This window comes from Sorex araneus, chromosome 9, assembly GCF_027595985.1.
Source record: "Sorex araneus isolate mSorAra2 chromosome 9, mSorAra2.pri, whole genome shotgun sequence".
Taxonomy (NCBI): Eukaryota; Metazoa; Chordata; class Mammalia; order Eulipotyphla; family Soricidae; genus Sorex; species Sorex araneus.
This window is the reverse complement of record NC_073310.1, coordinates 8,241,090-8,252,442: the sequence shown is the minus strand read 5'-3', so window position 1 is coordinate 8,252,442 and position 11,353 is coordinate 8,241,090. Positions and strand designations below refer to the sequence as shown.

The following is an 11,353-nucleotide window of genomic DNA, read 5'->3' as shown; positions in this document are numbered from 1 at the left end:
GGTTTGCAATACAGATACTGAGAGGCCGTCACGTTGGGTCCTTTATCTACTTTCCGCACACACCTCCCATCCCGAACGATCCCTCCAACCATCACTGACCTAGTGGTCCCTTCTCTACCCCAGCTGCCTTCGCCCCCAGCTCTGGAGAAGGCTTCCAACTGTGGGGCAATATTGCTGGCCCTTGATATACACTTTTTAATTTATTTATTTACTTATTTGCTATTTGGGTCACACCCAGCGAAGCTCAGGGCTTACTCCTGGCTCTGCACTCAGGAATCACTCCTGGTGGTGCTTGGGGGACCTTATGGGATGCTGGGAATTGAATCCAGGTCAGCCATGTGCAAGGCAAGGCAAACACACTACCCGCTGTGCTATCGCTCCAGCCCCTATACACATTTTTTTTTTTTTTTTTTTTTGCTTTTTGGGTCACACCTGGCTCTGCACAGGGGTTACTCCTGGCTCTGCACTCAGGAATTATCCCTGGCGGTGCTCAGGGGACCATATGGGACGCTGGGAATCGAACCCGGGTCGGCTGCATGCAAGGCAAACGTCTTAACCGCTGTGCTATTGCTCCAGCCCCTATACACATATTTTTAATTCTCCTGTTAATGTTGTTGGGTCAGTCAGCGCTGACACTCATTGCGTTTCCAGGATGACTTCACCGCCTGTCCCCACCGCCTGGTGGTCATCAGCTCTCCCTGCCCTGTCTCCCCCTCCCAGCCCTGGGGGCTCCTCTGCGCCCCCTCCCCCCGCCTCTCTGCCGTGAGGATGAGAGGTGCGGATGCAGCCGCCTGGGCCAGGTGCTGCATCCGCACGGAAGCATTTGCCCTGCCGCCCTTGGCGTCCGCGCGTGACCTTCTCTCTCTCCTCTTCTCTCTCTGCTCCAGGCTCTGATCGTCCAACCGACCGCGGGACAGCGCCCAGCAAGCCTCGAGCAATCCCGAGCCACCTTCTCCTTCCCTGCTCTGCCCTCCGACGGCTCCGGAGCCCCCGGGGCTCGCCCCCCGAGGGCGCCCACCCCGACCCAGCCAGGGCACACGCATGCCCAGTGCAGCGGCCTCCTGGACTTCATGGATCAGCCAGGGAGACCTGGATGTGATCGGAGTGGACAGAGCGCGGTGCCCGCGGGGCTGCACGGGCCAGCGCGGGGAACCATCCATGCGGCCCTGCGCGTTTGTGGCGTGCTCCTCCCACAGTGCTCGGCCCCGGGATAGCAATCCCCCCCCTACTCTGCGCCATGGGGGCGCTCTCTGGGAGGAGCTGAGCACCAGCCTAGGGGCCCCCGGGCCAGATCCGGGCGGTTCCTGTGCAAACGTTGCCGGGGTGCGGGGCGCTTTCCAGCTTCCGGGTCTCTCTCGGGGCGGGGGCGGCTCCCCCCACGTCTGCCTTTTTCTCCAGTTCTGTGACCTCGCACGACCCTCTGCGCGCTGTCTTTGGGGAAGCACGGTGGCTCTGGCCAAGACGACTTTGGGGGTTCCTCCTGGTACCCCCCCACCCCTGGGATGGGAACTCGAGGACTCGCTCTGCCGCACACCCCAACTCAGGGTGCCGCCCCCAGATGTGTGTGTGTGTGTGTGTGTGTGTGTGTGTGCAGGGTCCCTGAGTGCAAAGGGCGGCTGCCCTGCCCCCCACCCCCCATGCGCACAAGAAGTCCAGCTGTGGTGCCTGGCAGTTGTGGGTCCGTGTTCTCACTCGAACCCGGTGCCCAATTGAAAGTGTGTAACCCCTGGCATTCCCACCCCCCCCCCCCGCTCCGCCACCTCCCTTCCTGCCCCACCTCCGCCAGATGCCTCGCCCGGCCCCTCCAGGTTGCGTGTTCACGGGAAGGATGCCGAGAGCCAGGGGTGCGGGGAAGAGGGAGTGCTCTGTCTCCCCCCAGCTCCTGCCCGGTGAGCCCATGTCTCAGCTCCCCAGAGCTGGGACCCCCTTCCTCCGCCCTGCACCAAAGGGACCTTTGCCCAGGGCCACCCACAGCCACTCTGTCCCAGGGGCCCCAACAGTCCGGGGTCTCCTGGCCATGACCTCACCCAGGCGAATCCCTCTTGGGGTCAGAGGGCGGGAAACGCCAGCCCCCTCTTCCCCTGCACCCAGCTCTGCGGAGGCGCCCACTGCCTCCACATTGGGGGGCCTTGGGGAGACTGCTCTCACCCCCACCCCGCCAAGGCCTCCCTGAACATCTCCCCCCTCCCCCCACTGCGCGGCCCCTCCCCGGGGGCAGGTGAAAGCATACCCTGGAAACCCAGACCCACCTTCACACCCGCCGACTCCCCACCTCTCCCCCTTTGGACCCCCGGCGCCTGCTCACCAGCTGGGCTTCTGGGACCCCCTTCTCTCTGCCGTCGGGACCCCTGGGCCCGTGGACTCCGTCTTGGTCGTGCGCTGCCGTGTGAGGCAGGAAGTGAGGACAGGAGCGGCTGGCCGGTCCCCAGGGCTCTGGCCAGCTCCCCGTGGTCACTCCTGGTTCCGGGATGAGCTGCAGGCCCGGCGGGACGGTGCGGGGCCCGTGTGTGCGCAGACCCCAGCCCGGGGCTGATGTTATTCCGGAGGGGCCTCTTCCTGGTCCCCCACCCACCCCTCCTGCGCCTTCTCCCCTCTGTCACGGGGTGCTCGGCCAAGTGCTCCCGCACACCCTGCCGCGTCCGTCCGTCCGTCCATCCGTCAGCCGTCCTGGAGGCTGCAGGGTGCACGCCAGGGCCTGGCCAGGGCCTGGGACAGACTTCCCGGCTTCTCGGACCCTGGGGGTCCCCCTGGCTTGTGGCTGCAGCTCTCTCACCTCTGCCTCCTTAGCCCCCTGAGGCCCCTAACGGGGATGGGCCTGCTCAGACCCCCCTCCCCTCCCCCTCCCACCTGCGGGGACCCGGCTTCCAGGTCAGGCTGCATGCTGGGGTCCCAGGGGACTCCGTCCAGGGGAGGGTCCGCAACAGCGGGTGACTCCACACTCCGCCCCCCCCCCCCAGACAGCCAGTGAGCCCCACCGCCCCAGGCCCGGCCCTGGATTGGTCAGAAGCACACAGGGGCAGGGAGGCATCAGAAACACTTGGGCAGAAAGCGAGCTGAAACGCAGGCTCCCGCCGTCAGCGGAGGGGGAGGGGCCCTGAGCCCCTCCAGCCTCCCGTGAAGTCTGCCTGGCTCTCTGTACAGTGCTCTGAGAGCAAAGGCCAATGCCAGGTGTGGGGAGAAGAGAAACCGCCCCTCCCCCCGGCTGGGGGCTCGGAGAGGCAGACGGGGACCTGGGCAGAGAGGCCTGTGCCGCCCGCCTTTCTGTTGTGCTGTGAGAAAAGCTGAACCCCGGGGGGAAGGGCAGGCCTTGCCCCGGCCCCTTGCATGCCCTAGACAGGCCCGGCGGTGAGAGACGGGTGGAGAAGGCGGGGTGCAGGGCACTCAGGGGGGACCGCCGGGACCCCAGCTGAGTCCCAGCCTCCCGCCAGACCTGGGGCTGGAAGAGCCCAAAGGCCAAACTTGTCCCTGGTGACGGTCCTGCCCCCCTCTCCCCGCCTGTGCTCTCGGCAGACTTGGCTAATCCCCCTCAGCGCCTGGGATTGCGCAGCCATCCCTCACCCCCACCCCCATCCTTCTCCCCGCCCCTCCTGCACAGACCCGGAGTGTGGGGGGGGGGGGAACCCTTCCTCGAGGCAGAGGTGAGCCGGGACGTCTGGAGTGGGCCGATGCTGTCGTGCATTCCCCTTCGTCAGTCTGCAGGCGGGGGGGGGGGGGGGGGGGGAGAGATCGCTCCTCTACCCCGGGGAACACATACTCCCCCGAGACCGCCATCCTTCAGCCGGCCTGGCAGCAGCTCAGCCGGAAGACCCGGGCCCCTTACGGAAAATAGGTGTGTGTGCCTGCATGTGTGTTGCCTGTGTGTGCGTGTGTGCGTGCACACACGTGCTTAAGTGATCTGGGCAGAGGGGCGAAGGGCCTGGGCGTGGGTGTTTCTGCAGCTCAAGCTCCGTACCCGGAAGTGGGGGGTGGTTGTACGGAGAGGAGGAGGGTAAGGAAGAGTCTAGTTAGTCCAGGGACGAGCCCAGGGTCCCCGTGGGCCACCAGCGAGAGCTGGCTGCAGGGCGGCCGGGACTCACACTTTGCACCGCCTCCTCCCCCCCTCCCCTCTCCTCCCCTCCTGGCCAGCAGCGGAGGAAAGTCACGAAACAGTCACGATGAGCAATGGGGCCGTGATTTCAGCCGGAGACACCAGCGCCCTCTTTGAGGTCTCCGTTCTCCGGTCCCAACGTCTGACGATTGAAAACAAGTCTTGGGGGCTTCTCCCCACCCTCCGAACTACAGCCAGCAGCCCGCTTGGCTTGGCTCGTCCTTCCCTATTAAAAACAGCCCTGCCCCTGGCCCCGCAGGGAGGGCTTGGGGAAGGTTTCGGGAGAGACGGGCATTGGGGTGCAGGGGTGTGGGGCGGAGAGGCTGGCTGTGGGGACCCCCCAGGGAGAGTCTCAGACCCGGGCGCTCAGCAGCAAGCGAAGCAATGGCTCCCCTGCCCCCCTCTAACACAGACCCGTGGGGCCTCACGGGGCATGTGGACAGGGCGGCTGGCACAGATGCAGGGCAGGGAGCGGCGTGGGGGGCCGGGAGGAAGTGAACTGCATCTAGGCCGCTGTCTCACTCCCACCCCACCAGGCCTGGGGCCGGGCACTGCTGCTCGGGGCCGGGTCTGTGCAGGGTCGGTGAGGAGCTGCCCCTTCCTGGTGAGAGCTACGGACGTTTCTAGACCCTGGCAGATACGCCCCTCACCCGCCCCCCAGCACCAGTGAGGCTGGGGGGGGCCACTGTGGAGGCCCTATGGGGGGCAGGAGGAGCACCAGGCTGGGGGTCCCCAGGGAAGGAAAGGGGGGTTTGTGCCAAGGGAAGACATTGGCAGGGTGGGCGGGGCTTGGCCACCCTTGGATCTTTCTGCATTAGTGTGGGCGCCCCAGCCTCTTCAGGGGGCCTCAACCCACCCCTCCTCTCCCTCCTCCTCCTCCTCCTCTTCCTCTTCCTCCTCTTCCTCCTCCTCTTCCTCCTCCTCTCCCTCCTCCTCCTCCTCTCCCTCCTCCTCTTCCTCTTCCTCCTCTTCCTCCTCCTCTTCCTCCTCCTCCTCTTTCTCCTCCTGCTCTTCCTCTTCCTCCTCTTCTTTCTCCTCCTCTTTTTCCTCCTCCTCCTCCTTTTCCCCTCTTTCCCCATCTCCCCCTCCCCCGACACCACTGCTGCCACCACCTTGTCTTCCTCCTCCTCCTCCTCCTCCTCCTCCTCCTCCTCCTCCTCCTCCCTCCTTCCCTCCCTCCCTCCCCTTCCTCCCTCCTTTAAGGGAGAAAAGGGAAGTGCAAGACCAAAGAGCCCCTGACCAGGGGTGCTGGCTGTGGGGTGGGGGGAGCCTCTACAAGGGTCCCTGCTGGCTTGAGGCCCCTTGGCAAGGAGAGTGTCACTGGCCCCTTTGCTCTGCATAGGGCCAAGACGGGGCTGAGCTCCCAGTTTGGGATGGGGGGGGCGGGTGGGGGGGTTGGAAAGGAGACCCCCAGGGTAGGGCTCTCTCACCCCCCACTCAGCGGCCCCTCCATCCTCCACCGTCCCTCCAGGAAGCAAAGGCCCTAACGGTGACACCCACCATCCCAGCATTGCTGTCGGGGGCCCAGGAAGGGGAGACCCCCCTGCCCCACCCCGGCTCACTCGGGGGGCCCGAGGGCTGTGTCTGTGTGGGCTGCCCTCTCCCCGCGCACAGCTGTCCTCTGGTGGCACCCGGGACCAGACCTCGGGGGTTCTGGCCCTCCCAGGGTTGGGGGGCCTGGAGAGGGGGTCTGTGGGCTGTACAAGGGGTGGGGGCCTGGGAAGAGGCTGCGGGGAGTGGGGGGCACACGGCCAGGCACCTTCCGAGAAGGACGCCAGGCGGACTGTGCTCCCTGCCGGGGCTGGGCACGGACAGTGCCCGCGTGTCCTGGACGGTCACCGTCCTCCGGCGGGGGGGCATCCCCTCTGTTTACTTCTCTGTGCTGCGCGCACTCTCGAACCCGTGTAAGTTCAAGTAACTGCTCAGTAACTACAGTGTAGACACCCTCGCCCGCCCCCCGGCCCGCCCCCCCCCCCCAGCCTCCTATGGAGCGCTGGGCACCGGGGCTGCCCGGGGGCGGCTCGAGCAGCACTGGGCGGGGCGGGGGGCGTGGACGCTTCTTCCAAGCCCTCCCCACCCCCCGCCCTCTCCTTCTCAGCCCGTCTTTTCCCTCGGAGGCGCAAACCCCAGGAAACTTGTAGATTGTTACCGACCGACACCCCGTATGCCCCACCCTGATGACCCTCAAGCCCGAGCGCCACGTGGGACTTCCAGCTTTGGGGGGGCTCCCCAGCTCCCCCCGGGGCGCCCCATCCCCCCCTTCCCCCGCAAGCATCACTGTGGCCTCCCGCTGGCTCCCAAATGCTCCCTGCTGAGCAGCCAAAGGATTCCTTCCCAGGCCCGTGGCCCCGCCCCAGCTGTCAGCCCCCCCCTGCCCCTCCCAGGCCCACTCTGCATGTCCGTGCACCCAGCAGCACCCAGAAAGCACCCCTGTTTCCTGACCTCCCCCCCACCCCACACCCCAGCCAGCACCCATCTCCACCCAAGCCATGGGCTTTTCAGAGGAGGGGATCCAAGCTCCTGGAGAGTGGACGGGAGGGAACGGTGTGCAGGCAGAGGGAACAGCGCGTGAAGGCTCAGAGGCAGGGCTGAAGGGCGCGGGCTTGTTTGGGGGTGAAGGCACGTGGCTGAAAACCTGCCCCCTCGAACTCGGCTCTCTCTCTCTCTCTCTCTCTCTCTCTCTCTCTCTCTCTCTCTCTCTCTCTCTCTCTCTCTCTCTCTCTCTCTCTCTCTCTCTCTCTCTCTCTCTCTCCTGCTCTCCCTCGACTCTTGTGCCAGGTCCTGGGGAAGTTCCGCCCCCCCCCCCACTAAAAAGTGTGGCCTCTTCAAACGCGGAGACTTTGCCCTCTGCTCCCATCATGCCTTGCTCCCTGGCCCGTGACGTGGGGCCCTCCTGGAGAGAGGGGCTGGGTGGGCTTTGCTTCTACTGCTGGAACCAGCACTCGGCCCCCCCCCTGACCGTGCACCCCCACCTCTGTCGCTGCCCACCCACCCCCTCGCCCCGAGTCTGTGTGTCTCTGTCCCTGGGCGCCCGCCCTGGCTTCCCCTTCTCCGGCCCGCCGCCCGCGAGTGTGGCTCTGACCCCCACCCCCACCCCCAGCTGGCCGCCCACACCCCTCTCGCTTCCCCCTCGCTCGCTCTCCCTCCTGGAGGGGTCATGTCACTGGGGGGGGGGGTTCAGGAACACGCGAACGCGGACACCGATGGGGGGCGAAGACTGAGGGTCACCAGCTAAGCGTCCCAGGGGCGCCGGGCGAGGGGCTGGAGCCGTCTGGAGGTCGGCGTGGACCCCAGGCCAGTGACGTCATGGTGTGAGGCCCAGTGCACGGGAGAGGAGCCGGCGCCCAGCCGGGCCGCTTAACTGAGCCCAGCACTCAGACGCAGGGGGAGCTCAGCGTCCAGCACCCGGCGGGCGAGGACCCCCTGGACACTCTGGTCTCGCCAGAGCAGGCCCCGGCCCAGGTGTTGGCCTGCTGCTGCTCCCTGTCCACGTTGGTCCTCGCCCCTCCGGTGAGTGATGGGAATAACGAGCCCGTGACGCGTTGAGACACGCCGGGAGGGGTGGGGCCTGGGGCCTTCCTTCTCCCGGAGCCCAGCCCGGAAGGTTCCAGGGAGCCAAGCCTTGAATGGGGCTGTCCTGAAAACAAAACCAGAGCACTGGGTTTCCAGAGGTAGGAGGAGGCCCCTTTTCTCAGATGCTGGTGGCCTGGCGTGCAAAGGTACGGGGGCCGGCGACATCCCAGCGTAGCTCTGGGGGCCAGCATCTAGGGAACAGAGCTTCCGCCTCCGATTGAGACCAGGGCCAAGAACATTTGCAGATCTTCCCAGTCTTCCCGCCGCGTGTTCCTCCCCCCCGCCCCCCGCCTGCCCTCCGCGCCCCTCCCCAGCCCCCCTTTCTCCCTCCCCGAGCTTGAACTGCCCTCAGAGTCTTGTGTGACCCCTGACAGCACAAAGCCCGCGCCCCCGACGGCTCTCGAAGGTATCGGCCGAGGGAAGTTGGCGAATGTAAAAAAAGTTTCTTTCTCTCTCTGTAAATGACGCTGTTAACTTTTCTATACACAAAGTATATATACTTATAAATATTATACAGATATATTATACATATATATAAAGACTTGTATAGACGCCCACGGCCCGGCAGCCTGTCTTGGTTTCTGTATGTGTGTGCCGCCACGGCAGAATGAGTTGATGGGGAAAAGTTGGTTCCATGTTTCCCTTGGGGTGGGGGGGCACATCTTTCCATTCCCCCCCCTCCCCAGCCCCCTTCCTCTCTCTGTCCGTCTGTCTCTGTCTCTCGCTCATGGCCAGTGTCTCACGGCTGGGAAAGTCGATTCAGATGCCAGCGTGGAAAGGCCATCCCGGTGGACGGAGGGGGCCCACGGTGTAGATTTGTACAGAATCATTTATAAAGTTTTCTACACTTCTCAAAAAAAAAAAAAAGTATTTCTACCTTGGGCTGTTGGGCAGGCGGGGGCCTCTGAGCCGGCCAGCTACCGTCTCTCGTGTTTCGTGCAATGTTTAGTGAGAAGCCGATGTCCAAATTATTTATGCCAATAAAGACTTTGAGAATCACTGCGTCGCACTGCTGCCAACTCCCGTCTGGGTTCTCTGGGGGCCTGTTGCTGGGAAGGAACGAGGGGGGACTGTTGTTGGGGGGCTGGTCAGCCAGCTGTGGACATGGTGGCCCCTAACAACCTCCTTCCCGGCCCCCCAAAACTGGGCAGCAGCTGCCGGTTAGTCCCACGCCTGTGGGTTGGTGCCTGGGGCTTTGGTCCCCTGCTCAGCCTTCAGGGCAGCGTCAAGGGCACGACAGCTCCTGGTGTCTTCCAGGAGACCAAGTCAGCATGGACTTGCTCTTCTTATGGACAGTCCCTGGGACCGAAGAGGCATGTGGCACTGCACACAGGCCCCAAGAGTCTCCGAGTGACACTGCAGGGTCCAAAGCAAACCACGGTCCCAGGCTTTGATGGGACCGTGGCGCCAGCAAGGCTGGGTGGGAGGGGAGAAGAAAAGATTGGCTGAGAGTGATGCCAATCATCTTAGCGAACAGTTAACCCTTCACCTGCCCAGCCAGCCATGGGGGAGTTTATGGGAGGAAGGCCTTGATGTGCATACACGTATTCACGCACACACCAACATGCCTCCGCATCTTTAGATGTGGACGCACGCACATACCAAACATGCCTGTACGTCCTCATACCTGTATGCAGGCACATACCAGCATGCCTCTGTGCCCTCACACACATATGCATGCACACACAACATGCCTTTACGTCTTCATTCCTCTGTGCACACACAAACCACATACCTCTGCATCCTCGCACATGTATGCATGCACACACAAACATGCCTCTACATCCTCATACCTCAGTGCACGCACATACCACAGGCCTCTGTGTCCTCACACATGTATGCATACATACACAAACATGCCTCTACATCCTCATACCTCAGTGCACGCACATACCACAGGCCTCTGTGTCCTCACACATGTATGCATACATACACAAACATGCCTCTACATCCTCATACCTCTGTGCACGCACATACCACATGCCTCTGTGTCCTCGCACATGTATGCATGCACACACAAACATGTATCTACATCCTCATACCTCTGTGCATGCACATACCACATGCCTCTGTGTCCTCGCACATGTATGCACGCACACACAAACATGCCTCTACATCCTCATACCTCTGTGCACACACATACCACATGCCTTTGCATCCTCCACACATGTATGCATGCACACAAACACGCCTCTACATCCTCATACCTCTGTGCACGCACATACCACAGGCCTCTGTGTCCTCACACATGTATGCACGCACACACAAACTTGCGTCTATGTCCTGGCGACTGGGCCCAGCCCGGGGAGCCCTCACCCTCCTCCCTGAGCCCCCCGCCCCCCTCCCCAGCTCCCAGACTGACAGGGGCGCTTAGCACAGAGGGATGCAGTGACCAGGCCAGCCCGAGCCGGGGCCCCGGGGACACGCGCCCTGGGAGGGCCCCCTTGGAACCTCGGGCTCCTGGAGCGCGTTCTCAGGTTGTCCGTGAAACCAGATCTCACTGCAACCAGGGAGGCTGACTCGGCATGGCTCGCTCGGCCGCAGGCGGCAGGTGGGGGGGCGCGGTGCGGTGCGAGTGTGTGGCACGTAGAGCCAGCTGCAGGGGCGAGCTCCGGGAACAGGGTCACAGCCACGCCGCCAATTTTCAGCTGGTCCCTGTGCAAGCTGTGTAGCCCCAAAAGCAACGTTCGATAGCCACAGAGCACGGCCCCCCGCAACCCCCACCCTGCCAGGTGTGGCCCTGGGGCCCCAGCCTGGCTGGGCCTGATCTTTGGCCCCCCCTTTTTTTTAAATTTTAATTTCATAAAGTTGTTGGAGCAATAGCACAGCGGTTGGGCTTTCGCCTTTCACGCGGCCGACCCGAGTTTGATTCCTCCATCCCTCTCGGAGATCCCGGCAAGCTACCGAGAGTATCGAGCCCCACGGCAGAGCCTGGCAAGCTCCCAGTGCGTATTGGATATGCCAAAGACAGTAACAATTAGTCTCTCAATGAGAGATGTTACTGGTGCCTGCTCGAACAAATCGATGAGCAACGGGATGACAGTGACAGTGACAGTGAAAGCTGTTCACGGTAATAGATTACATTCAGTATTTCAACACCAATCCCACCACCATTACTCCTTCCCTCCACCTTTATTTCAAATTTTCTCACCACCACGAAAGTCAGTCCTCGGCCCCATTGGTTGAGTATCGGCGGGTGTGGCCCCAGGCCCCTTGAGCATGCTCGAGCACTCCACCTCAGTGTGTTCACGTGTGTGTCACCTGTGAGCTCATGTGCCTGCTCATGTGTGCTCGCCTGTGCTCATGTGTGTACTCACACGTGTTATCATCTGCCCGCTCATTGTGCTTGCCTGAGCTCAGGTGAATACTCATATGTGCTCACATGTGCTCGCCGTGCTTACCTGTGCTCGCATGCATGCTCACATTCCCTGTGCGTGCACGGTCACACTGGCTGTCCCCCTCGCTCAGCCCCTGCCCCCAGTGGGGGTCTCCCTCTGCGCACACCCCCCTCACATTTCCACGTGTGTGTTTCTCCAGCTCAAGAGGCCCCTGTATGAACCATCAGGATCATACCAGTCGGGGGGCCAGGGGGTGCAGGAAGCTGGGGTGCAGGTGGGTAGGCAGGCTGGGACCCCTGATCCAGCTCTAGCTAGTGGCCATGGCACCAGCACCCATGACAGGTCAGTCCTGCCC

General features: G+C 63.2%; 1 protein-coding gene across 3 annotated transcripts in view; it reads left to right on the top strand.

The window, feature by feature from the left end:
• Nucleotides 1–3,658, top strand: part of KSR2 (kinase suppressor of ras 2) — a 358,678-nt gene extending 355,020 nt beyond the window's left edge. For all 3 annotated transcript variants that reach the window (XM_055147006.1, XM_055147008.1, XM_055147005.1), the window contains one exon: nucleotides 888–3,658. In XM_055147006.1, the coding sequence (XP_055002981.1) occupies nucleotides 888–894 (7 nt within the window). In that variant the 3' untranslated portion in view covers nucleotides 895–3,658. The remainder of the gene's footprint in view (nucleotides 1–887) is intronic.
• The last annotated feature ends 7,695 nt before the right edge of the window (nucleotides 3,659–11,353 follow it).